The sequence below is a fragment of the Varroa destructor genome, unplaced genomic scaffold (assembly GCF_002443255.2).
Source record: "Varroa destructor unplaced genomic scaffold, Vdes_3.0 BEIS01000001.1, whole genome shotgun sequence".
Lineage (NCBI taxonomy): Eukaryota > Metazoa > Arthropoda > Arachnida > Mesostigmata > Varroidae > Varroa > Varroa destructor.
The window spans coordinates 37064923-37092834 of record NW_019211454.1 but is presented as its reverse complement, the minus strand read 5'-3'; the positions used below and the strand labels follow the sequence as shown (position 1 = coordinate 37092834).

The 27912-nt window shown below is 42.1% G+C and overlaps 1 protein-coding gene and 2 long non-coding RNA genes across 9 annotated transcripts in view; 1 reads left to right on the top strand and 2 right to left on the bottom strand.

Moving 5' to 3' along the window:
- The window catches only part of baz (par-3 family cell polarity regulator), a 116592-nt gene extending 90600 nt beyond the window's left edge, over positions 1 to 25992 (top strand). For 3 of the 7 annotated variants that reach the window (XM_022788037.2, XM_022788039.2, XM_022788041.2), the window contains 13 exons: positions 10031 to 10334; positions 12720 to 13204; positions 15966 to 16937; positions 17190 to 18091; positions 18399 to 18625; positions 18852 to 19079; positions 19881 to 19958; positions 20701 to 21069; positions 22082 to 22422; positions 22652 to 22891; positions 23035 to 23235; positions 23432 to 23674; positions 23986 to 25992. In XM_022788037.2, the coding sequence (XP_022643772.1) occupies positions 10031 to 10334; positions 12720 to 13204; positions 15966 to 16937; positions 17190 to 18091; positions 18399 to 18625; positions 18852 to 19079; positions 19881 to 19958; positions 20701 to 21069; positions 22082 to 22422; positions 22652 to 22891; positions 23035 to 23235; positions 23432 to 23674; positions 23986 to 24201 (4806 nt within the window). In that variant the 3' untranslated portion in view covers positions 24202 to 25992. The remainder of the gene's footprint in view (positions 1 to 10030; positions 10335 to 12719; positions 13205 to 15965; positions 16938 to 17189; positions 18092 to 18398; positions 18626 to 18851; positions 19080 to 19880; positions 19959 to 20700; positions 21070 to 22081; positions 22423 to 22651; positions 22892 to 23034; positions 23236 to 23431; positions 23675 to 23985) is intronic. The other 4 variants (XM_022788043.2, XM_022788044.2, XM_022788045.2 and 1 more) reach the window with 4 other exon arrangements.
- On the bottom strand, positions 2183 to 4793 carry LOC147758596 (uncharacterized). Its single transcript, XR_015319420.1, has 2 exons — positions 2877 to 4793; positions 2183 to 2647 (listed from the first exon to the last, which is right to left on the bottom strand). It is a non-coding gene; the product is annotated as an uncharacterized LOC147758596 (long non-coding RNA).
- On the bottom strand, positions 13236 to 17955 carry LOC147758595 (uncharacterized). The gene is made up of 4 exons (XR_015319418.1): positions 17818 to 17955; positions 16658 to 16922; positions 16149 to 16557; positions 13236 to 14025 (listed from the first exon to the last, which is right to left on the bottom strand). It is a non-coding gene; the product is annotated as an uncharacterized LOC147758595 (long non-coding RNA).
- Positions 25993 to 27912: the final 1920 nt, after the last annotated feature.

The following is a 27912-nucleotide window of genomic DNA, read 5'->3' as shown; positions in this document are numbered from 1 at the left end:
TTCACTAAGGACAATAACCACATAGAACAATGTATATTTCTAGAACGGCCAACTATTTTTAACTAAATGTGTACCAAACAATCTTGTAGGTCCCCGTCAGGGTTGGAGTGACCGATCTTTGCCCAGCTTTTGAAGCCCCTATAGCCGATTGCAATTTTTACATTAGACATTAGTGTCAGCCGGCTCCACTAGGTGACTACTTTTGCCAGGGCCGTTTGCCCTCTGTTTACCTGACGATGGATGTACGTTAGCAAAATTGTCTACAAGCGGAGTCTACGTAGATGTAAATTTTACCTTCGTCCGTTGTTGGTGGGCGTCGTCGGAGGCGGTAACATTGTGCATTGTACTTCCTCCTCCGCTTTGCCCCTCTGATGATGCTTATGGTCGTGTGTCGCTTAACAAGTGAATGATACTGTGATCTTCTTATCTCGAGCAAGTCGAGATTACCGAAATCTTAAGTTGGGATGTTGAGCCGCAATCGAAAGCTGTCTATACGGGATATTTGAGCGAATAATGTTTGACGGCTCGTTTAACGATGGTTGGAATTAGAATTGCGGGCCAATTCGTACTGCCCACCGAAATAGATCGTGTTCCTCTATAGCTATTTTTGGACTTTTTCCTCGTATAAAATCAAACAATCACAGAAATAATATATTGTGGGTACAGCTGCCTACACCGTTTACCACTGGTAATGGATACTCTTAATTATCGTCTCTGTGAGTTCACTACAACCCGTCTGATTTATTATTTTCCAAACAGAGACATTAGTTAATGTATTATTTAGTACGAAATTTCTGAAGTCAAGTCACGTAAATGTGTCAAAAAATTGAATCAAACGATTAGGTAGACAAGAGAGAACAAAAAATAACAAACTTAAACAAATTAATAAAGAGCGATTAAACTTGCCAGGGTTGAACTTGGCATTGTTACGCCTTTGATAAATTTGGTACTACTTAAATTTACTTCTATGCTATGACAGAAAAAAGATACGTGATTGTAGAATTCTTAGGTTTGTATACTTTATTTAGGATTATTTTATAACTATTTATAGTACCTTCAACACTACTTCATATGTTAACGGTTACCTCCATTCAATATCGTGTAATCAAGTGTCCTAATTGTTTGACCTAAAATCTCCCCCCCCTGCTGCCTGATGAAACGAAGCTGTGTATCTCCGTCAATGTCTGTCTATGCCAGCGCTATTCGCTACTGACGAAAGTGTCTTTTTATCCACTTGATTTTCTGATCCTATCTAGATGTGTTTACCATAGTTGAATATAAGGGTTACGAAAAGAGCTTCTTGTCCGAAGTGAGTCACAGGCAGAAGCAAACCACGGCAGCGACTGAAGCATCGGCTTTAACAACAGCTACGCTAAGGCAAACTCGTTGAAGGGTCAAAGCCATTGCGTTACCATCATCGTTATTCGATAGTAGCGCTATGTATGATGAGAGTGGTGCATGTGGCGGCCGTGAAGACGGTGAATCAGGCGGAGAAATTTACTTTGTTGACCTGGTGTCATTCTGTTCTAGCCACAAACCGGCACTAGGTCTTCCTGCGATGCGTCAGCACCATCTGCATCTCTATATTCGGATGGAAAAGCAAAAGACTGCACGCCCCAATGGCTGTCATTTGGCCCGCGATGCGCCCAGAATAGGGACAACGAGAACTGGGAGGCGACCAGAAATGGAGCTTGTAGAACGGTCATCTTAGTGAAACGAAGCGTGTTTCAACAGCTGATTAGGGGTGAAGAAAGTGCCGTTTTAGCCAAAACGCAAATAGTCCATAAAATTAATGGCGTATTAGATGGTATCGATTGATATGCCAAATAAAACTAAGTGCCTTGTGAGCTATCGACATTAGCGTTGGCGCGAATCGAAGACTTTCGTAGGTTTCGCACGAACACCCCTATATATATTATTATTGTGGTATCAGAAACAGATTATATATACAGGAATCGCGGAAGGAAACAAGAGTGATTTGTTATCATGTTTGTCTTGCTACTTTTTTTTCAAGTAATTCCTAAAATCCATATCTTTTTGCTTATAACTTCGTTCCCGATATTGCAGCACAATGAGTCAACCTTTTTTAGAAAAATCTAAAAGGTAACACTATTACCATTAGTAGCGTGACTGTCATCGATCTGTACACTTTACACAATTGCGATACTAACTAAACAAGACATTAACGTGACTGAAGTGTTTATTCAACTTAAGTTCCAGGCCATACTGAGCTGAACAAGAAGTTACACTAACTCTATTATTATCACTAGCATGCGGCGTGGATCCAGATGATATGTGTCCGTTCTACTTTGTGCCCTCTAGCACTGAGGTCGATTTTATCTTATACAGATAGTCAGGGGCGGGCAGGTAGGGACGTAACTGGCGTGCTGTCCACTTTACGTGCCCGGAAAGCCAAACGTCAATCAGAGCGAATTAGTCGTGAAGGGCCGTGTAGCTCGACTGATGATCATCCAACGAGCGATAGGCACAAGGGCATGTTCAACATATTGCGTATACCTGCGTCTTGACAACGGAAATGATTTCTTTAGCATTGCCGCTTGCACCACGCCTCCTATGCGCAGGAAACAACATACCGTGACTTGGGTACGCGCGAACCTGGTCGTAGCAGCCGGCTACTCAAGCTTGCCTTGAAAAAGGAGTAAACCCGTTAATTAATAAATCGCAGTATCGAAGCTAAATTATAAATAAAATTGCCTCTTCGTTATTCGAGATTTTATTCAAAGCAAACTTCGAGTACCTTGTTGCACCCTAGCATTTTACAGATGTAAGTTATATGCATACGTTATACCTTTTTGATTACTCTGCGCACTACTGTTTCTTTGTTCCTTCTTACTCTTTCTTATCGTCATAATTACCAAGCTAAGGTGAAAATAGTGAAGAGTCCGAGCTCAGAAGCTTGATTTTATTGAAGGCAGCAGACGTAATGGACGCTGCTGTCACAGGCCGACGGCGATCTCTGTTGATCAAAAGGCAGTGTCAGTTGTTGCCTTTTCAGTAGCGCAATTGCTGTAATCGTTATTCGTCGACGGAAAAGTCCTGTTTTCCGTTGAGAGTCGTCATTGGGGATTGCTCCAGCCGCACGTGCGGGTGACGATGAGGCATCGTGTACTCCTACTGTGCGTCTTCCCTCTCGGGCACTTTGAAGCTGTTGACGTATTTTTATTAGAGCGGTCTATTCTAGTCTTTCGTAGGCGGCGATCTGTCTGTATGTCAGATAATCCTTGTTTGAGTCTCAACGTCGCTGATGTCATTTACTGTCTATCGGTGAGAAAAATCCCGCTCTATTCGCGACCGGTCTACCAAGAATCAATTCTTGGTAAAGGTTTAGGCAAAAGACGCGCACGTATCGAACCGTTAGGACCTTAGGAACGGTAACGATTCCAGCGGCGTGAAAAGTGAACACTGTTGTAGTATTGTACAGCAATAGCAGCTGATCATAGTTTCGGTCGGGTTGGAAGAGCTATTTTTGATGACTAGTTTAAGGAAAATCTCTAACCTAAAGAGGTTTTGATTCCAGTTTGTGCCACTGTGTATTAAAAGGTGGCATGGAAGAAGCGAATGGCTTTTGTGATGGCGCCACTTGAGCTTTTCGCCGTTATCTTATATTTATAGATTTATTCTATTTTTATAGATCTAGTTTATTGGCGTCACAACGTTACTATTTGGGTTGGTTCTTCCGATATGAAGTGCATCAAAGATGTTTCCCGCAGTAGGCAGACGGATAGGTTTGCATTTGGGTAATGTGCTACCCGATTTTCTACTAATCCACCTTCAACCGCGCTCGAATATACGATGTTGTCAACTACGATTCATATACAAAAATAGTTTCGCTATTTATCGTACTAAACAGACGAAGAATATTATTACCCTGTAACTTCTAACTGCCTCTAACTTATTTTTCGACACACACACACACGCACCACTGAACCGTTTGCTACTTTTCTAATAGTTATATATATAAATTGGCTATTTATAGGCAAGGCAAGGTTCCAATAGTAGAAACATTGGCTATAAATGCCAGACGTTGTCGTTGCCACTGTCACTGGCTGAAACAGTGTTTCTTCCAGCACGAAAATGCTGCACCGGCATAAGTTTTCTTGAAAGGTGAGAAAAGTGGCACAGAAGATAATGGCTCTAAAGAGAGTCTGCTGACTACTTGGCTGGCCGGTAGTAACTGTGGCGGCAGCAATAACGGTACTGGTTCCAATGGCTGGCTTTAGTGACCGGCAGCTGCCAAATGTGTTGACAACCGGACAGGTGTAGCGGGGAAACTTTGAAACGGTCGTGGCAGCCAAAGCAGTCGTAATTGGAGTTGTGTGCTTGATAAGGTTGTCGAGCCACCGCCGTAGCCGCATCATCGTCGTCACAAAGATGACATACGCTAATGCTACACGCGCACAGCCGCACGCAGAGAGACTGGTCAAGACTGAGGAGTTAAATGGTAGCAGGTATCTAGTTTACCTTCCCCGTGGCTTTTAATGTTCCTTTCTCTTGTATAGCCGCCATGTTTGTTCTTTGACAGGCGGTGAGTGAGCGCCCCGAGTGACAATCTGTGTGTTTCCTCACGAGCACCGTGTGATATACTTAGCGCTTGGCCGCTGCTGTCAATAGCCCCGTTTACGTATGTCTGTGTCCAAGCGTCTCGGCGTCTCTTAGTATGCCATACCTGTAGAGCAAGAAGCTCGCTTCTATTTGTCCTGAACGTAATGTAATTTGCTCTGTGGCATACCCTATATGGATGGATGATGGCATACTTAACATCGGTAAGGTAGTAAAACCGTTTTGACTTGCCCAGCGACGACGTCAGGCACGCGCGGCATTTGCCGGCCACAATGACTGTGCTGGCCTGTTACTGCTGCTGCTGCCGTCGCTTGTGAATTTTTTAGAGAAGCGGACGAAGGGAGGAAGTTGAATGGCGGAAGGGAACAAGCAAGACGATGCGGTAGAATATGTAGACTTGTTTCTTTTTTTTGCACGAGATAGTCATTTAGCTAGGAAATTGTGACCCATACCATATGCGGAACTATTGAGTTTTAGGTGAATGGAATATCAACAGTAAACTTTTTTGCATTACTAGTGACACTACCGCCATCGTAAGAATGAATCGGCTGACTTAAATAAACATAGAACATTATTAGTGTGTAATATATCTAGAAATATGGGTTTTGGAGGAAAAGCGGAATATTTTTTTAAAGTAATTTCCATGAGGACTTACTTAAGTATATTATTTTTTTTCTCAAAACGATTTTTTGATCGTTCGAGCTAGTTTACAGAAGCGTACTCTCTTTCGCATATATTTTATCGTTTATGAAATAATAAAGCTTGCCTTACCTAAATATCTGCTATTTATCAATCAACCAAGTTTGATTATTAGTGCTGCTGATGCCTGCTTGACTATGGGATGCATTTTCTTGGGCTGTTTAGTCTGGGGTATGTATGACAAAATTCGAAGGTTATTTGGGCGAGCTCTATCCTTGCGAATTGTCCTCCTGATCAATTGTCCTTTTTTCACGCGAGAGTCAATGCGTGGCGCCTGATCTTAGTGCCGCTCGAAAGCTCGCGATGAGCTAACTCACAGATGTTCTTATATCGAAATTTAAATATTAATCATCAAAAAAGGGGCAAGAAAAACTGCTTATTCAATTAAAATGACGGTTACGTACACAAGACCGTTTGAGCAACGACACCACTGGCAGAACGGCGACACCTGGGATTACTTCGAATGATTAACTCCTGCCAGCTCAAAACGAAGCGTATTTAAACCTGGATGTTTAGCTAACGAGTATGTTATCAACTGTGTTGTCACGGGAACTAATGAATTCGAGGTCGTAGAAGTCTAGATTCGCTCGCTTTTCTTCACAAAATTTGTGCTCCTGACCATAAGCTGTTCTTTGACAATTGGAGTCCATATATAGAGACAGCAGTTTTTGGTATGCATCGACAAGGTACAAAGTCAACGGATATATGGAACTAAAGCGTGGTGCAAAGAGCAATCACGTCCAAGTAGGTGTCTACGTCGAGGTAAACTGTAACACGTAAACCTGATGCAAGAAGCCAGTAAATAAATGTAATGAATCTTTTGTCGTTTATAGAGCAAAAAGGAGCTCCCTTTTACGTTAGTTCGTTAAATTTAAAGGTCAAGCTTCTGATGGTCTAGTAAAGAGCAGATATCTTCGAACCGACTATGTGAAGATTTGTTCAATTCATTAAAAGAAACACGGTGAGAGTAAAATCGCGACATTGCTAGTCCACTAATCCACGGGTTTTGGATTTATTGAATGTCCCGTATGTTGTTGACCGCTGTTAACACAGATGATCACAACAATCGTAGTAGCTTCGCGACTTGCTAGAGCTACTACCGCTAGAGGTGCCTTATGATTTTTTTTTATAAAAATCCTGTTTTGCCGCTTAATGTTAATTGAAAGCTGTTAGCGAGAAGGCCAAGCCTCAACGGTATCCTGAAGATATCGACAGTTCGAATTTACTCGAACCACAGTACAGTGAATTATATTTAAAAAGCCTAGCAATCAATCCTTGCCATGTATTAGGCCAGCGAGGCTAGACATTATTCAGCAAGCAATGAAGTATCAGAATTGAGGAACAAGTAATCTTTTAGAATTAAAGATCCACCAGAAACGGTATGCTAAGGTGGACGCGAGAACATTTTAATATATCTCGACGATGTAGAAGGAAAAGATCACCGAACCAATAAATCGAGTTTTCAAGCTTCAAGTTCGATTAGTGGGTTGGCTCCCAGCAAAACAGAGTGCGTCTATGCTCGAACTCGAGTCCTGATCACGTGTCCTTCAAGTTTAGCAGGCAGATACGCGAACCATCACGCCGTTATCAGTCAAAAAATCTCTTAACACTCAACTTACCGACCGGTGTTGAGCCCAGTAAAAAAAAAAAAGACGACAATGCATGATAACGAAATCTACCAGCATTGTCGTAAAGGCGGCGTCACCATACTGTGGATATTTATACGAAGGGCCTGTGTAAATGCACACAGGGGTACAAATCAAAGAAAAATGCACGTTAACCGAGAGAAATTTTCATTTAAAATTGGCCAGCCAGGATAACCTCTAGCATGTGTGTTTTATAGTTATTATAGTAACCGATGAATTTCACAGGGTCGCCATTATGGCTCTGTAATTCCCCTACGATTAGTATTCGTATTTATGTTATATCACACCAGTATCTTTCGGGGGTCGATTCGTTTTTGGTTAAATCTAAATTTTGTCGATCTGAACAAAGCGTTGTCATTATTAAGCCGCTTAACTGTTCTCGACCTAGAGGAGCTTCTTTTTCAATTAACATTTACATAATTAGTTCCTTTTCAAGTTGGAGAGCGTCGCACGATATCTGAACTTACCATCATAATGGTTTTTTTAGTTGACGCATGCTACCACAAAATCGATCCTTGCGTTGGAGTATTTTATCTGGGTTTTATCTTTGGACGAGTTTTACGCAGTTGTTCTAACTGTCATGAAAAGATGTTTGTCGGTGTCTGCTACTTCATAACATTTGACAGATTCAATTTGGGTAACCAAGGAAATTGTCTTTTGTGTCTAAAATCTTAAGCTCACGCACTTCCTGTCTGATAACCACCTTCGAATGAGACAGTTGTCTGAAGAGATATCAAAGATTCTTTAGCTAACATTTTACCTAATATGCCTATATAATACCTATACATGAGATACGTTTGCCAGACGTCAGACACCACATAGCTTACGAGTTTTTACAAAAACAGTTGTTTCAACAAGATTAACAATTGTCGCTGTGAACGTCTGCGCACAATATATACAGGGCAGTCCGATCCAAAAACATCCATATTTACGCACGTTTCTTGTCCCACAAAGGGTAAACGGTTATTACCACTTTTAAAATAGAGCTGATTGCTGCGAGGGTGGAACATTGACAAACGTAAACGACATAATTATTGGAATTCAATGCTGTCGTTGGCGACGCAGCGGCTTCCACGGCCTGTGAATAACACCAGGGGGTCATTGCTTTAAGTCCCGCCAAAAATACACACAACTACACAACGTATGTAAGTAAAAAAAGTGACTTTATGATTGTTATTGCTATTAACATAATTGTGCATTAACAGGGACGGAGTGTCATCTAGCAGCTTATTTTCCAACCTGCAACGAAATGCTGGATGAAAAGTGGTTGTCCTGGGTGGATGACTCCTCCGATGGGAATGTGTATGCAGTGACGGGGACAATAGTTGTACCAGATATAATAATAATAATGAGCTAGATCGCTTGCAAGATTTACATTGTCAATACGTTACTATGTGTTTAGTTCGCAATCGAGCAGTAACGGTTTAGCAGTAGGATAGCAGAAAGCGAACGATGTAGTTGATACGGCATAGGTCAAGCGTGTGAAACCTGGGCAGAAAAATGCGGTGCGTTTGCATTACGCACGCAAGCTAACAAATCGACACATACGAATGTTTACTACGCTTGACCTGGCCTCGGCTTTCTATATTTATTCAGTTGTCAGTGTTGACAGGAATACAACGTTAAGTATTTGCTTTTTTGTAGGTTTTTTTTTTAACTTAAATGCTCATATATCTATGCCTGTCAGTACAAGTAGACATCATTTGTGTTCTGAGTGCCAAAAAATTACCTATACGATTGTAAGCTGGCACACCGTTGTGGCATAATAAACACTAAACCTGCTGACAGCAACCCCGTATGTAATCAATCGATTCCCTGATCGCTAATTCTATCACAGATTCGCCGAGCATTTTTTCATGAGCTGTAACAAAATTAAGAGATGGATCATGCCCAGAGTGGGGCACATGGTCCCGATATGGTCTATTCTTCAAGACGACGGTGCTTTATTGAACTGCCATCAATTGTAGCATGTTAGATTTCGCAGGTAGCACAAAGGTTCGCTTATAAGGCACAAGCGCCTAGTTTTATCATGGCGGCTGTTCTTAGGTGAAATCTCACGGCTTGTCATTCCGGTCAGCCAGTGGGCTAGAATGAATGCCTTACAATTACCGATAGTTTCATAATAAAAGTATCGTTCTCTGTTAGAGTAGACAAAAAGTCGATGATAGATCGTTTGGCCTGCTTAGGAAAATTCCGCAGTGAAATAAGACCTTTTTATATGGCGGTGTCTTCATGTCGTCGGCGATCTGGGGATTTCGTCTGCGCCACCTGGAGCTGCAATGAGAACTATTTCGACGTTTGACATTTGAACAATGCGCGCCTTCTTCCTATAGAAGTCACTATAGCGCCAGCTTGTGTTCTCTCCTCATCAACGGTAAAGTCATCCGAATGCGACGAAGGTCTTCCTGATCAGCGATACAAAAGCTACAGAACGATCGTAATTGATGTAAATGAAGAACACGTTCGTGTCGTACCTTTCTTATTATTACAGGAGACTTGTTGGGCGATGTGCAAAATAGCGCGCAAGCCTTCGGATACGCAAACATGGTTTTCCTCTCTCTAGCATTTTCATTTGCCGCTTATGCTAGCTTAGGACACAGTTGTTTAGGGGTAGTAAATGGCTACAGGATAAAATAACACACAATAATAGACAATGAAGGATGATGATCCTGATTTAAACAAGGCGCCATTTGACAGTGAACTGCACGGATGCTATATATATAATATACAATACGCTATAAACAATATATAATAGATAAATAAACTCTTATCGGCAATAGCAAACAACAAAATACAAGCAAAATCCTATTGGTCTATCTAAAAATCACACGACTATGTATTTTGGAAAATATGTACTACGCTATATAATTTGTGCAGTTTAGAACATCTCTTCAGATTTAATCCTTGAATGATATAATTATTGAAATATATTAATCGGATGCGCTGTATAAATATGTATTTTCTGTCATTGTGTTTAGTAAACGAGAGCTTAAGTTTGACTAGTTCTAACGGGTAGAACACCTAAACGAATTGACGTATTGTCCGGTAAGTGATTAATACTGAATTACAGTCAAGTTCCCTTTTTTTGTCATTGCTGTTTTCAGCCGGCGGACGCGTGGGTGAGCGTACACAATGTAAAGTCGTATAAGGACGATGCCATCCTCGATCAAGATGATCTCGTTGGCGATGTTTGCGACGATCGGGAAAATCTAATAGCTTTGTTCGCCGAGCAGGGCTCCTCGGGAAGTTCAGTTAGCCCGGTCGCGCATCAGACTGGCGACTGCACGAGTGCAAGTTCTGCTGGTACCGAAAGCCCTGATCTTTTCATCGAAAATCACCAGAGTAACAACAATAATAATGGAAATGTGACTACTGCAAATGCCGCTGTAGATGAAAAACTGTCACTCGGTTAGTAAATTTGTGGCCTTAAATATACATGGCCAAAGTAAAAAGTATAATTTTTTTACAAAAACAAACTGTTCTCAGCAATAGCAAGCAACAGAACACAAACAAAACTGTTGGTTTATCTAAAAATCACACGATTATATTTTAGAAAATATGTACTCTGCTACATTTGCGCAGTTTGTAGTATCTTTACAGATTTAACTCCTGCTAGATATCATTGTTGAAATGTATTAATTGGATATCGGATGTATTTTCTGTCATTGTACTTCGTAGAGAAAATCTCCTTTGTTTCAATAATAATCACTCAAGGAATGTGGGATGCTATAGATGTTCGTTTAAAATGCTATTTGGAATCTTCGCCGGACGATGATTGGGTGGTTAAGTGTCGAATAATAACGGAGCTTTTTTTTTTTTTTATATAGATATCCTTTCATATATTATCTGGTTCATATGTACCATAGGAGCTTGTTTTTCACATCGGAAACTTTTGACCTATCTTATTCTCACAAGCGAACATTTGGGAAAAATTTCTATGCGTTACGAGAATCGGCAGAGAGTGAAGTATGCTGTAAAAAAAAAAAATGACGATAATGCGTCTCCGGTCCATTTGCCGAACGCTTGGGCCTCGGGAAGCACATCCCGAAAGAGATTTAATATAATGTGGATATTTTATATAAAAACGCTTTCGGGCCCGCTCCTTTGCTGTATCTATAATTTTCAGTGGTAAGATGAACACACAATGAAGTTACGATGCAATGCGTGCTCGACATTCGCCTATTGACTAAACGCTTAGTGCTGGCCAGATAGGAAGAATTTAGCGAATATATCGACTGATCATTGAAAACATTCATGTATATTACGAACGGCAAGTTCTAGAAGATCGTCGAATCATAACATGACATTCCAACTGTTCTTCAAATATGTGTCATGACAAAACATTACATGGGCCACTATCTTTTTCAGTTGTAACACTTTACCGAACTCGCAACGTAGACGCAACGTGACCCGCTAAAGCGTGACAACTCAAGTTTTAGATTTTGAAGCATGAGTTCTAGTTCGACATGCATTGTGATTTAGCTATATACTTTGATGTACGTCTTGAGAATGGGTTGGATTTTTAGCCTAATGGCTGTAGCAGGAAGCTTGTACCTCAACGGGATAACAAATGACGTGTTTAGTCACATTAAAGGAGTTTAGCCCAAGCTAACTGCACAACACGGCCGCTCCCTCCTCAGTTGGCTAAAGCGACTCTAATCTTCCAATCCTAGATAGAGAGGCTTCTATGAACCTACCGTCATTGCCTCGCAATGATCAATACTTTCGCGTGTGTATACTTGCTGTTTTTCACCATCATTTTACAGTTTTGCCAACCATTCGTACCACGTACTAAGAGAGACTTTGTTTTAGAAATTAACATCTATTCGAACGACCTAGCAGAATATCTACGAGGACGTATGCATACACTGGTTTCAGTATTTGCGTACCTTGAATTTATCAAATTTACAAAGGCGATCGGTTGTGTGTTTCGGGCCGAGCAGGTATCTCTACCTCGAATACCATGCTTTCTCCGGCGCAATAGTCCTTGGATTAGCGAGCAAATCTACACGCAGGGCGCTTCATGCCCAGTCGTGTTCTAAGCAACCGGCCACGAAGTAAGCGGCCTCACTGAGCAAAGCAATCATACTTTGTTTTAAGAGTCACCACCAAACGCATTATCGCCTAAGCTCCGCGACCGGTCGCACCTCGAGCTGCATTAGCAGCGACGAGTCAACCGTGTGCGAGAATCTGTTCTAGGATTGTTACGTTCCAGGCAGGACCGCCATTACGCGGTGCATTCTTCTAATAGAGAAACTGTTTGCTCTATGCCTGTGTCAAGAAAAGCCTAACAAGGGCTTAATGTGGCACGAGCCTACGCTTTTTCTATTCAAAGGAAACTGGGCAACCTTCTTTCATGTCATCGAGGGCAAAAGAGAAACAAAGGACAAGAAAGAATGAAATGTCTATATTACGACGATCGCACGGATATTTTCAGCCAGCCTGCAGTTGCACTACTCAACGAGGCGATTTACTCAGTTGTATAGGTCTTGAGTACGGTTTCGAGTCGGGAAAACGGTGATGCCTACATGTGTACGTTAGATTTACACGAAAGCAATTGTGTCGCAATGGTTTCCATGCCGTGATGTTATACATAGTCTATGGGCTAGTTGCTTTAGCTTCGGAGTTGATATTTTTACAACCGATTGTTGAAGTTTTGCACTAAACGTATACATTCCTCTCTGTCTCAGAGGTGTTGCTTTGTGTAACGCAATGGAAAACTGCCTAACATTAAGTTTCGTTATGCGTTGTGTGTTTGCCTCTGCCGCTTCCTGTCATTCCATTTAATTACAGGAACGTCTTCGCTCCATGTTCGGCGCGGTAGCGAGCCGGCGTTGAGTCTTGGCACTCCCGGAGGCCCACTTGGGCCCTCCGGCTGCGAGGGACATGGCGTGGCTTCTCTTGAGAATCACGGCAAGAGATGGTCCGCGGCTGTCGTCCCCGAAGAAGCTCTCAGCAGCAATAACAACAACAATCCTGGCCACGGCAACTTAAACCCTCAAAATCAAAACCGTCTCGACAACAATGTTAAGAATAGCAGCAATCAGCCTTACAACAATAATAACATTAGTCTTGTGAAAGCAACAACAACGACGACGACAACGACGACGACAACAGCAGCAGCAGCAGTAGCAACGAGAAATAATACGTTCGTTATGGATACGGCCGGAATCAATAACAACGACAATAAGGTCTTTATTGAATCACCGTCTACGAATTTGATGGCTCTCAGTAGCACCAACAGATACAACAGGAGGCGCAGTCAAAGTTTGCATAGGGTGAGTAATAGAGAAACAAACACAACGTTAGTGATATTTCTTTGGTTTTAATAACATCAACATTTCAGTAAACTGTTTTATTAGGATAAACTTTGATTTAGAATAATGTATACTTTTCCCTTTATAATTGTGCAATTTGCGTAAGGACAAGACTGTAGTGTAATAATAACTGGACGGACCGCCCAGATATTTTCGAGAGTGCTCGTAAGAGATTTACAGCGTCACGGTATTTTTTATCTCGTCAAGCGTTGAGAATGGATGAGCAGTTAAGGATGTATGCGTTCTTCTAGCTGACAATCAGCCGAAAGACCTAACGACGATGCCCGAAAATTTCACCGAGACGTACTACATAATCTTTGAGGTGGAAGAAAATAGTAAACTGATTTAAGAACTGTGATTCATTAAACTGTTTAGTAAATTATTAAATTGAGTAGCGTAAGCAGGATGGCAGTTCTTAGCAGCTTTTTGAGCCTGAGTTAGATCTTATCTACTGTTAAGAGAGAACGACTTCATCTTAAAACCTCTTCAGTGAAAATCTGATAGTTTGACGCTTGCGTAATGAAAAAAAAAATCTTGTTTTTAATATCGGGATCAAATGTACAGTTCCTTGATGCCTTTATATTCCGTTGCTATTACCGACCAGATAATTTGCGTAGAGATTCCATTTCAGCCCATTTGGCTTTGTCGCAGATAGCGAAAAGTTTCTCTTCGGATCGATGACGAACGAGGGGCCCGACCTCTTGGCAATGTGTTCTGCTAGCAATGCTTCATCTCAGCGGCCATCGGCGGCGATGGCTACGCATCAGCTGTGCTTTAATATTCTGTAGTATGGTCAAGAGAATCAAATAAACATTTAGTGATACAGAATGTAGTAAAACGGCAGAAAAAAATTCTCGCCAAGTTCGCTTTGTTAGTATGGCCTTAGTATCGTATTCGCCGTCGTACACGCTATCTTAGCGACGACGAGAACGCACGCAATGAACGCGTTCGTAGTGCTATCTCTACATACACCTAGACATTCATAGACGTGCGTAAATGATTCCAGGAAATTGCTCACAGAGTAAAAATAGCCCAAAATGTAAAAAGAAAACGCGCGTAATTTGCCGTTCTGTGAACTAGCTAATAACCTGCATAGACTTGAATTAGATATTTAGTCGGCTTAAAAAGCGAACGCTTCGAACGACACTGATGACTCATCGTCTAATGGCGTGAATAGAGTTTATACGAGCTATATTCTTCGTCTTTGCACGTTTATCTGTTTGTTTGTCGGACCCAAATAGATCGGTCGAATCGGGCTTATCTTGAGCAACTAGCTTGACACGAGAAATCAGCTATTGTTATTGTTTTGTTTAAAAGCAGACGACACATATGCTGAGAATACACTTCAGTCTCTTGATATTCCTTCGGTTTTTAATGAGAGTAGTTAGCTTATTTTCTGCGACTTCGTGTAGCGATTATAATTGGTGTTGTTCGAAAAAATAAATCGGTCGATGCTTAGAAGGTATCGTAAGGTTTCCATACTCAAAGGGTTCTCATCATCATTGTCCTATAAGGAGAGATCGTTGTCGATAGGCAATTGGTAAATAACCCATTTATATGTATGGCCAACATTTTGAAAGTTGCTGTAGACAGATCGGCCTGTATTTGATATTCGGTGTGTTATTATTATATTATTTATTATTCAATTCGGAATTAAATCTAATGCCAGTACCGCTATACGTGTTTCTGCTATTCTCATTCTGGGAATGAATGAAACTTATCACTATTATCGCTCACGAATAGGTCAAACAACTCCTATTTCTTTTGAGTCAAGCCATCTGTGCGGAAAAACAATCTTACTACTACGACAAAATTATAATATTATATCCTTTTCCATAACTTTGTAAATCTGGATTGTAGTTGTTATGATTTTATTGTGGTTAACTATTTCATGCAGCTTTTCTGGCGTCATCACGATCATCGTGATTTGTTTTGCCTACAAAGAGGCGCAATAGACGTCTTTCGACGCTATCACGCTTACGGTCTTCCATGCAGCGTCGCTGGCGTCGATGGGCTGTGAAAGTCGCAGGTTGCGCCTAATACTGGTATCAACTGAATGGTGGAATAACGTACTCTAGTAAAATCCATAGATTGTACATTCGATATCACAACTCGAACGACCCCGTGTGCTCTAGGCACATAGAATCAGCTCAACCGTCTGCCAGACGGCACGAGCTCATCGTCTATCGCTATGGATAGATCGCAGCCATACGAGTGGCCGTGAAGTTGTCGAGATACCGTAAGGAAGTATCGTGCTGTTTGTTTAGGTTGGCTGGCGTATTGACGTTAATCAACTAAGAAACGTTAATGATTTTCACTCTGGTTCGCTAAGGTCAATATCGAAAAATAGTAACAGGTGTGGGATGGCGTATTTACGTAGCTGTTCTTCTCTTGCCTGCATTAATAGCTCTAGTTTTATGGGGGTTGCTTGTTTGTCAGGACAGTTCTGTCGATAACCGGATTAACTTATCCTACGACAACACAAACACAGCAAAATTGTGCTTTCCGTGTAGAACGATTCATATAGCAGTGGAATCTAATGGGAGTTATTTTTATGCAAACCACACCCTCAGGTTCCTGGACTGCTTGCCCATTATTAGTTTTAGTTAAAAATGTATATCCTATCGTATCATTAACCTAGGTATTTTTGACCTTTAACTTTGAACTTTTTCCACTTATGCATCGTACCTAATGCAAACCTCTATGCGTATTGGATTTACAGGACACAATGGGTCGAACAGATGATTCAGAGGATGACGATCGTATATTCCGAAGGACGACTGGTAACTTTAACCGTAACGCTAACCGAAGGTCAATGTTGGCCAGCGCCTATGAATGGTACGAGGCAGCTGACCGGACACTCGCCACCATGGAATCCACACAAGGTTGGAGCAACGATGCTTACCGAAACCGAGAGGCTGTTGTGGTCCTTCCTAGCGAGAATGGGCCGTTAGGCATTCACGTTGTGCCCGAGCAAACCAATCCAGGACTCCAAGGGCTAGGCCTGGTAGTTCAGAACATCGAGCCGGGAGGTCGTGTCGATCGCGACGGCCGTTTGCAGGTGGGCGACCGTATCGTTGAAGTAAACGGTAAAAGTCTTTTGAAACTGTCATTCCAAGACGCACAAGACGTATTCCGGTCAACATTGGACGACCCCCAGATTGTAATTAAGGTGTCGGGCAAGAGCTTGTCCTTGCCAACGTCGCCCGTAACTAAAGTCCCACCTGCCATTCCTCCAGAGACATCCCAGACCACCCGGCGCGATGGCGCTACACCTGAGCGAACGGACAGCTCACTTGAGAGTACTTCAACACCTAAAAAGGAAATGCCAATAGGCGTTACTCCAGGACGAGTGGCTGCGTTGAACGCTGCCAACACGCGCAAGATCGGCAAAAAGGTGAACATCGAACTTACTAAGGGGGAAGATAGCCTCGGCTTTAGCCTAACGACGAGAGATAATCTTTCCGCTGGTTTGGCGCCTATCTACATCAAAAATATTCTGCCTCGGGGAGCTGCTATTCAGGATGGCCGGCTGCGGTCAGGTGATCGTCTTCTAGAAGTTAACGGCATTGAGGTAACTGGCAAAAGTCAACCGGAGGTTGTGGCCATGCTCAGGGCTATCCCCACAGGTAGCAGCGTCCACCTTGTCGTGTCGCGACAGGAATGTCTCGAGCAAAACCTGCCCAGGGAAATCGTAAGTGAATTCATTTCAGTAGTTCAGAGTTACATATCACTAAGATGAGTAATTTAACGGCGCCTTTGCTTTGTAGCCATCCAGGTGAATATTTTAAAACTATCAACAAATAAATGATCTAAATTACTCTTGTACAAAACCTTCATACAATGTAAAAACTCATTTTAATGAGTTTTCACATTTCTTCCTCATCATAACCTTAAGAATGTTATTTATCTATATAAGATGTTAATATGATCTTTAATGCTGCAGCCTCCGGAGAAAGCTGACGCTCCTCCAGATGAGGTGGGCATTTACCCGTGGAAGGAGAGACACATCGTTATGTTGGACATTTCGCCAACGGACACAGGCTCTGCTGGTCTGGGAATTTCTGTCAAGGGCAAGACCTCAACAAATGAAGGTGGACAATCGCAAGACATGGGCCTGTTTATTAAATCCGTAATACATGGTGGAGCCGCCTCGAAGGACGGTCGCCTTAAACCTAATGATCAACTCCTGAAAATCAACGGTGAAAGCCTCTTGGGTAAGACGAATTCCGAGGCAATGGATACCCTTCGGCATTCTATGTTCAAAATGGATGGTCCCTATATTCGATTGACAATTGCGCGGCGTCTGCCAAGCGCTGATTCCGAAGAAAACTTGAAATTTGAAGAGGGATTCCTTTCAACGAGTTCTGGCTCTAGTTCGATGACTGATTCCAAAGAAAACGTCAGTCAGACTGCGACATATGGAGCGCCGTCACCATACCCGCCAAATTCAACTTCAAGTGGATTCATTAACGGAACCGTGACCCCTCCACAGGATCGCGATCGGCGAAACGAGTCTGTATATGGTTCGATCAGCAAACGTAATCCGGTTATTGAAAAGCTAATGGGCTCACCTGGTCAGCTGGACGTGTCGTCGGTCCTAGATAGTCAAGGAAGTCCACTGGGAAGTACGGTCGGTGTTGGATTACAGCAGATGATTTACGGCCGGAGCAATGTACGACCTACACCGGTCAGTGGCAGCCCTCCGACGCTAACACCCCAAAGCTCAGCGGGAGCACTCGAGAAGAACGGGGTTTTGCTCAACGAGGACTATGCCGCTAGCGTCCGAACTCCAAACGGAAGGGATGCCGCAGATGAGACCTCCTCGGACCAGCTTAATACTAGCGAGTATGTTTCTTTTTGCTTTGTGTACTACAAATCGAAAGCATATTCCGCACAGCCAAGTATATCAGCCTTGCTGGTTTTGTGTGAATTATTTGTTGTAGAAAGCATTTATTTATATATATCTGGCAAACTATATTTAACTTACATTATTAAGTATAAATTATTAATTGAATATTAAATATAAATAATAGTGCAAATATAAATTATATTCCGTTTAACTAATTGTCACGAGTCACTGCGACTCTTAGGGCATAATTCCCTATAAGAGATGCGTATTGCTGGTATTTAACGAGCTTTCCTTGTGCTGCAGCATGTCGTTGGCGATTGATGGTGCCTTCTCTCGAGACGGTTTCGGGCGACAGTCAATGTCGGAAAAAAGGCACGCCCACCTCGATGCCAAGAACACTGACACCTATAGACGCAACAAAGAAACTCGCGAGCAGAGACTGCGTCAGTCGGGACAGACACAGGATAATAGTCTAACGGGTCATCGCCTTCAACAGTCTCGAAGCGGAGGGGATCTTAGACAGCGATCCAGTAAGCAGCAATTGCACATTTGCATTGATTTTGTTTTTTTTTTCGAGTTGGAATCATTCGCAAATATTAGCGCGAACATGTAGCTACATACAGTGGGCCTAGATAAATTTGAGCAACGATTTCCTGTCTTGTGACGTTCACATAGAGATTACCCTGCTTCGTTTCGTACTGTTAACTCGTTTCTTGTGCCGTTTTCTTTACTTTGTAACACTTAATGCTATCGTAGTGTCACAAGATGCAGGAGGTTACCGGGAGGCGAGTATATATCGTAGCAACTCTGCGGACTCGATAACCGCTGCGGCCAGCCAGCTGCATCTGCATCAAGCCCACAGTTCTGCGCATGGTCACGTGGTCATCGGTCCTACCAGCGGCAATTTCCCATTGACGCCGCAACAGCAGCAACATGGTGGTTATTCTGGTCACAACAAAGAGAACAAGAAGCCCAGTCCCGAGTGTAAGCTTATTTCATTTCAGCTTCCTAGACATACAATATATAGAATATTACGATACTAGATATGTATTTTGGACCAACTCAGAGCTTGCCTCGTGACTCATGTAGGCGCTACTATGAAGTACAGAAAATTGCCCCATTTTTTTTTTTATAGGAACTAGCTATTACAAAACTGTGAAGTTTGTCTGAAGATCCCACCGTTATTGAGACAAGGTTTGCATCAACCAACGCTAGACGCATTCCTATCACGCTTAGCGGATAATGCCTGCTTCAACTATCACAGAGGCAGTGCAGTTGTATATGACAAGCCTAACTCTCATACTAATAATAACCACATAAAGATGGATCGTAAATTACTAATAATTATAATTAATTATTAGTACATTCAAGTGGTGATGGCTATGAGAGGTATCGGTGGCGACAAACATTGTCTACTTTATACAACTTGTTATCAGGGACTTCAAAGAGAAGCTAGCCGAATGTCGAACGACGGTTTGTCCTTTTTTTAATTGAAAATATGGCACGAGTTTATAAAAGTAGAATCGAATAGCTTGCTATCTTATCTTTTCTCCCTGTTTACGTGCATTGTGCCGATCAGCTGTGGACCGTGGCCACTCAGTTTAGGTATATACTAACCATAAACTAATCAGAATCCCTAATTGTCTTATCCTATGATGACGATGCTGTCCCTCCGTCGTATCGGTGACTCTGTTCTCGTCTGCCCAATTACTACAATACTTCAATGCTACTGCTACTACTGGTACCGTTATTCTTACTGCGTTGATGATCCATTTGTTTCTGTAGTCGATCACCGGCCGCTGCCTTTGGTCCCGCGTACCCCGGCAATGTTTCCAGTGCAGATGTTCTATCAGACATGTTGCAGTACGTAAACGCTTCAAAAATCGCTTAGAATAGCGTAGAATGCAACGCAAGCCTGGAAACAACCGCAGCAAAAAACTGATCGAGTGAAATTTGTTTTTCTCCTTCAGTGTATTCTGGCATGCTATGACCAGTAATGCCCCGTATTACCATTGCACGTATTTTAATAATAAATGAAAGCGTATACTTGCATGTAAGTGAAACAGGCTATAGCTTCGTGACGATATTCGCCACTCCTAATTCACGCTCGCATGCTTCTTCAAGAATAAACGTTATAATGGTATCTTCCGCGTGTACTGCCAACCTCCGCCAGAGAATCACAAAGATTGCGCATTGATGGTCTGTTCTTCGTAGATTCTTGCGTCAAGCTAACTCGTTTGTAAAGAATCGCGCCTCTCCGATTCATAGAAACCTTATTGCTAGTTTTACGAATAATCAGCTGTGCGCCACTGGCGCACTGCAAGACTTATTTTTCTAGTTATGCTAAGCTTACTCTTACGCTGCATGTTAATGATTCTGTCCTCCGTGCTATATGTTCTTTATCAACTTACTCGTCTGCATTTAATAATCAAGTTTACATTTACATCAGTGCTTGTTCCCATAACATCGAGAATCGCTTGTGCGCCTGTCGTTCTATTGCAAATTATTGTCATTGAATCACAACATAACATCGATGGACGTACACATATCGTGTCATCCACGACCATATTCGTCGTTAACGGCTATACGATGATACCTACTACAGCTTCTAAGAAGTACCAGCCCATTTCACCGACGGCCTGTCCTTACCATACAGCAATGGCCAATGGAGAATCGCCCGGAACCGAATCCTCGACGATGTCACATGACAACAATAGTTCGGGAATGGTTCGACCATCGCTTCGGTGTTTGCCCCTGTCGATGCAGAGAAGCTCAAGTCTTGAAAGTCTTAGCGCACAACAACAACAACAACATCCTAACAGCAGCGGCAATCAACAACCCCACAAGCGAGGCAATCCCAGTTTTCGACAGGCTGTTGATAAAAACGTGCCGCCATCTTTACCACAGACGGTGGGACAAACACCATGGGACGGAGTGACTCCACCCACGAAAAGCTTCAAACGTGTACAAAGAGGTAAGAGGCGAAAGCGAAAGAATTTGCCACAAGGTGTGTCAAGTTGACAGACGACTACAATAACAGTAACAGCATTCTGCTTCCAGCGGACAATAAGCATTTATGTCCCTCACACCCACTAATAGAGACGCCTCACAAAGACAATCTACACACGACCACATGAAACATGAATGTGTATTGTTTCAATACGTTTTAATAATCAGCATGTAAGCATAGTATAATTAGTTCAAAATTAGCATCTATCTCTATTGAGACACCAGACAGTAACGGACACACAATAAAATAAATAGATAGACAGTTTCAACTGTCGTAGTTTTCAGAATCGGCGACAGCTTTGATCAAGGCTTATGGTTTTTCTTCCTTATGCTTTTTGCCTAGAATACCCTTATCTGCTTTGATCCTCACCTTGTTCCTATTGTCACCGGTGCGAACATGCTAAATATAATGGCCAATATGTTATGGAAACTGAATGCGTCGTTCCTTTTCTGGATGCTAAATACTTCTAGGCACCTTTTAGACTTCGGTTCGGATCATTGAAAGGTACCGTGGTTTTAACATGCTCGCCGTGGTAGGCCCTAGAACAAGATGTTCTCAAAAAGAATTTAGCAAAAACATTGCCGTGTATGCCTACACGTGTACATGCATGAGCGTTCTGAGGACGCCACTCTATGGTATTTGAGTCGGATTCAAAAGCAACGTCTTGTGAGCGTACGTCGACTTTCGTACATCCTTCTCACTTCACCAATCATCAAATATAGAATTCCGAAGTCACTTAGTCCGACAAAAACAAAGGTGGAACACGATGTCCTATCAGTCGGAGAAGCTATATTACTAAGCAAAAAACACTGAAAGGCACGGACATCTGCTATGAATTAACGTGAAGCTTTTTACATAACACAGATGTGTTATGCCTTTGGATATGACGGTATGCATTTGATGTACTCATCTGGAGTGAGTTAGTTGTTTTATGATTGCTAATAATCGTACGGGTCTGCCGATGTTTGTATCACAGTGGATGAGGATCTGTCTCCTGATGCGGTGCACACACCGTTACGGGGGGTCATACCACTTGATTCGTTTTCGCCGCTGTCTCCTGATGAGAAACCCCGCAAGAAAGGCTTCTTCAGAGGAATGTTCAGATTCGGTAAGAACAGAAAAACTATTCCCGAGCCCGGCTGCAATAAACACTCGATGGAGGCCGAAAGAAGGCGTATCTTCCTTGAAGACCAAAAGAGAACGAGACAAGGCGGGCATTTTGTAGGACCAGGAGCTCCAACCGGGTCGCAAACACCGCTCGGACACGGGGTGGCACTTCCAGCTCCGCGCTCGCAGCATACATTTCAATGGGAAAGAGTAAGTGACTGTGTGGCGTTTTGCATTCAGTAACTGTAAAAACTAACAAAATAAAGAATAAATGCCCGGCCTCGCAGTTTTGACAGAATGTCATTAGTAAAAAGGACCAGTTGCAAAAGTTGAGGCCTATTGTGCTGCATTACATTTGAATTTTGCATTATATAATTTCTGACGATTTCTATATGATTAGCTGAAATGCCTAAATTATTTTTTTCGTGTTGCTTTTTAGACACAGGTGGCAGCAACGCGGCTTCAGGTGTCCTCACCAAGCTCATCGGGTAGGCTCACGTCTGGAGACTATGCATCTTCGCCAAATCAAAACGGTCTTCCGCTGGTAAGTCACTCAAGTGGGGCCAACGGTCATCCTCAGGGAAGCTATAGAAGTCAAAGGCTGCCACCGCCTCTTGAGGAGTGGTACAACGGTAGGCGATTACAGCAGCAACAGCAGCAACAAATGCACTACGACCCTGTGAGTGATTTCTTCACATACTTGCAGCTAATATCATTAGGACAGATTAGAAATCCATTTTATTTTAAACATTTGCTTGATATTATTGTCAATGGGGTTATATCACGAATGTCTTCATATCATGGATGCTTATTTCCATCCAGTATGGCGCCCAACAAGCTCAACCCAACGGAAGACCGCTTCCTCCGATCCCTAGCAGATATGCTGGACCCATATCACAATTCCAAGCGATACCGCCTCATAGCGGTGGACCGCTGATCCTCCATAAGGGATCGCAGTTTTGCGCCGACGACATTGGCCATTTTAGCCGAAGCATCAGCTTGCGCAGCAACCGGTCATCGCACGTGAGTATCCATAGCGTAGAATTGCATCAACCGACTCTGATGCTTGGAACTTTTAGGCTAGCCGATCCGTTTGTCTAGGTGCGTAGAAGGTAGTAACTTCAGTGTTTAAAAATCTCGATGTTTATGAAATCTAGTACTTACCTATACTTTAGCTCATATAAGTGAACTACATAAGAATCCTGCGATGCAATTTCAGTCACATCTCGACTATGGTATTGTGACTCGCGGTATGAAGCAGTATACAGTATTTCGAGAGATCGAGCGACCGGGCTCGCGGGTTGGGGTCGCGGTGGATGGTTCGTCAACGTCCGGCCACGTAACTCCGGGTCAAAACGTTTTCCCTCATTACGCTAACGTTGGACATCTTCAACAACCACAACAAACGAGCGTTCATCATCATCATCATCATCAGCGACAGTCTAGCGAACCTGCGCCGCATGTATGACAACAATGAATTCATTAGTATATCACAAACAGCATTGGATACAAATTATTATTATGATCTAAGTCGAGCGTGCAGGCTTTTACTTATAGATATGAGTGTGCTCCATGTACATGCTTTATATATCACTGATTTTAGCTAGTTCACGGTAATTAAAACAATTATCTTAGTGGTATTAAGATTAATTCTAAAGTCTGCCTAAGAGAGCTTTTTAGTTAGATTTTTCCAATTCCATTCCCTTGACACATGGCTTTACGGTCGACTGAGCAATCGCAATGTTCTTCTTTGGATTCTCTGTCAAATTTCAGGTGAAACCCCGTCCTTCGTCAAATTATTGTGACAAAGTAGATAGTGGAGCTGGTGGACGAAGTGGAGCTTTTGCGTCAGCTGCACAAGCACAATCATCTCATCCGCCGGCATTAGCCCAGAGCTGCAATCCTGCTCATGTTTACGCAACAATGGCCCGGCCCACAGCTGCGCCGCGAACTTCAATGACAAAGATACCATCAGGCTCCAAGGTGTAGAAAGAGTCTCTTCATTTTGACCAGTAGACTATGAGACCGATTTATATAAAGTCGGTTCTTCGCCGTATGCCTATTGGGACAATCTCTACAATACTGATAATCGTAACCAAGGCGTTTCGAAGGCTCTAGAATAGGCCACTGATGTCACTGAACATGCGTTCATTCAGGCACAAACGGCCCTTTGTTTGATACTATGGCTTGATTTAATTATGAAGTTAGAAAACAGAAATCTGTAAAAAAAAAAAAAAGGAACGGTTCGCCAGAGTAAAGTGCGGATGCGATGTCGTAACGAGCTGTGATCTCAGACTGTGTGTGTATGTATGTATGTGTGTATGTGTGTGTTTGTGTATGTGCATGCTGATAGGCTGCTAGTGCATCTGTCGAACGAATTTTGGTTATCGAAACCGAAGACGGACTTGAAGTTGAAATACACGGATACTTACTTATGTTACAGAGAATTGTTAACTAAGAACTGAAAAAGTGTCCCGCACACGAGGATGAATCGAGAAGCTGCAGGAATTTCTAGTGATACCATGCTTCACAGCTGTATATAGACAAAAAGAAACGCTTAAGATAGTCTCACCGTTATAGGGAACACATACTTATGGAGGCGACAGTGAGAGTACGGGCAGTCTGTACAGTCGCATGTATCTCCGTGTCTCATTCTATAAGTAGTGCCTAATACTTAGTCGATCGTACTGACGATTATGATAATAACAATAATACTACAAGCAAGTAGATATGGAAGCACAATTCAAACAAAGATTTAGTGAAGTTTACGACCTCAATGAATGGCTCCACGGCAACAATTGAATGTTTGTTACACACGCAGACGTCTGTATGTATATACCAAAGCAAACAAAATAGATTGACACTGGGCCGTGCTTCAAGCCTGCAGACGTGTCCACAACGATGACCGTTGGCCTGGTTGGTTACGAGTGATCTGCACCCGAGTCCTGATTTACATGCCACTAATTTAGTCAGAAGATCGATTATTGAATTTTAGGGCAGCAGCAGCAGCAGCAGCAGCAACAACAACAACAACGACATGGAACGGTCATTATTCTATCTTTTGCCCTCTTCGTTCCTTCTTAGCGGAAGTGTGTTTATATATTTATTGTAATGTTTAAGCTTCCTGTTCTTCGAAATCACTGCTGTCGTCATTTGAATCACCTCAAACTACTCATTACGTCGAATATCGCTAGCTGATCAGGTGTCGTCAGAATCTGCTTAAACGCTGTTTACGTACGATGCGTCGTGATGGTGGTGAGCGTGTCACTTTAATGATGACTTGAATGGACCGATTGGATGAATCTGTGTTCGTCGCTCACGTATTGCCGACAAGATATTTGAGAAAATGGGACACACTTAGTAAGCTGACGTCGCGTAGATAGATCGATTATAAAACGATCATTAAGAAGAGTAGGGGCTTCGCAATGTTCAAATAACGGACACTACACACAATGTAGAGGTACGAGGTGGAATGGAGAAGGTCTGAAGCGACTGACATATTGTATGAATAGATTAAGATGGTAAATAACAACAATCTACGCTGTATCTAGTTACCATAGCCAATCATCACCGAAAGGTCGATGACACGAAACAGCAGCGAGAGTAACCGCGCTTGGTGCACCTGTCTGTAGATATTTCGTTATCCAGTGAAATGCGACCTACGCAAGATCCTGTAAAAAGAAGTGTAACTTTGTGGGACGGTGAATTATCTAAGAATAAATGCAATCTCAATAAAAATCGCGTGCATATAGTCTTCACCTATATATGCTACTATGTGTACTACTCGTGTGTCATAACAAATACAATTAGCCAATTACGGAAGTGAGAAAGAAGAACGTTGGACAATTTCGAAATATCCGCAAAAAGGCTTAGTTTTTTCCTCCTTTTCAAACGCGAATTACCAAAGAGTGTGTATCTGAAATAACATGACGAATTCACAAAGGCCTTTTAGCAGGCCAGTTGGCAAGTAACTGCAGCGATATGTAATGGTTTGTTATCTGTATTTTTCTAGCCGTGCTTGCTCTCGTTTGAAACTTGCTTTCTCTATGGCCTTTTGTATGTTTGGTGCTTTATATATGCTTACCGTTGGAGTTTTTTCTGTGCACTCAAATCAGCTAGCCAAGGAATTGAACATCTTTTTAACAATATTATATACAGAGTTAAAGGTCAAGGCCCAGTAGTTAGCTTAGTTTATTGAAATTTGTTTAAACGCTTGAAAACTTAAGATCCCTATCTGTACGACAAAGAAAGCTGTTAGCCAAATCATCATCACGAATTATCTGCAAAGATGCATACACAGAAAATCAGTAAATTTACCATTGCCAATGGGAAAAACACGTTACTTAATTTTTGGTAAAATCTATTAAAATGAAATAAACGTAATTAAAGTAGGACAACGCCGGTTTGCAATGATACACATAGAGCTTGTGCAATGATACACATAGAGTGTGACTCGACTGAGTTGGTTAAACTAAGTTAAAAACTCCATAGAAAAAAAAAATTATAAAAGCAAGCGACCGTCCTTAATGATTTTTTTTCTATGAAAACTATTGGAGCTCTAAGACTTAGGCAACCTGAAAAATTTTGAGCATTAGACGGGCATTGTTTTACTTCATGTTTATAATCCAGGCCCTTCTGTATGTATTTTCAAATCCATGCAGTAGTAAGGCTTGGAGGATAAGCGATTTAATACGAGAAGGAAGAGCCCGAAAAAAGGTCTGTCGTTGATCATCTCTGTGGACGATGCAACGGAACGTCAAATAAATTAACACCTGAAGTTGGTCTCTTTCAAATTCATAGTTAGCGAACTTAGCTTCGCACTTACCTAATGCGATAACGAACATAATTGTCATTACGTTTGTTACGAAGGCAGATCGGACTGGGTTACTTCGCCTGGGTATATAGCCTTCTACTGTTTACGCATTTTCGGCTAGCTTATTGATTTGTAAGGTAAAACAAGCTTCACGACAAGGAACAAGTACGATGTGCTGATGACAGTACGCTTATGTGGACGATTAACAGTTGAGCTAGACTTGGAACCAAGGTCCTGCGCTGTGATGGTCTTTTACAGAAGGTACCAGGTACAGTCGTTTGCCTGAGAACGTATACCCGCTGTCAGAAGCGAGCCTGAATCTTTCCTGTTAGTAGTTTGCTTTTGCCTTATTAGGACAAGAAAAATCTGTCATTGCTGTGACCGAATTTGGTTAACAGATTCATAGCCTATAGACTGGTCCGTATATACTTATTTATTGATTAATGTTAAACGTTAGATATATGCTGTGCCCAATAGGATTTTAATGTACAGACGTATCTTAAACGCATGACTTTAAATACAAGTTGAAGAATAACTTACAATTACTAGGCGTTGGTCACTTTTGTACGTTTTAAAACAGACAGAGAATTAAAACAGAACAAGGAAACACGAACTAAAGACGAAAACGACGACATAAACGCTAAGCAGTAAAGCACGATCAATGAAGCCAACCATCAATTTTGAAAAGAAAATGGTCGAACACGATTTAGCGTTATAGAAACTTATAAATTTGAAAAAAAAACTGTGGAAATCGGTAGAATAATTGGTATTATTGTGACAAGCAACTAAGATTGCAAGTGCAGTTGTTGAAGGTGGCCACTTATAAACTCTTATATAAAAACTTATAAAAAAAAAAGGAGCTTCAACCGTATCACGTACGGCTTGTC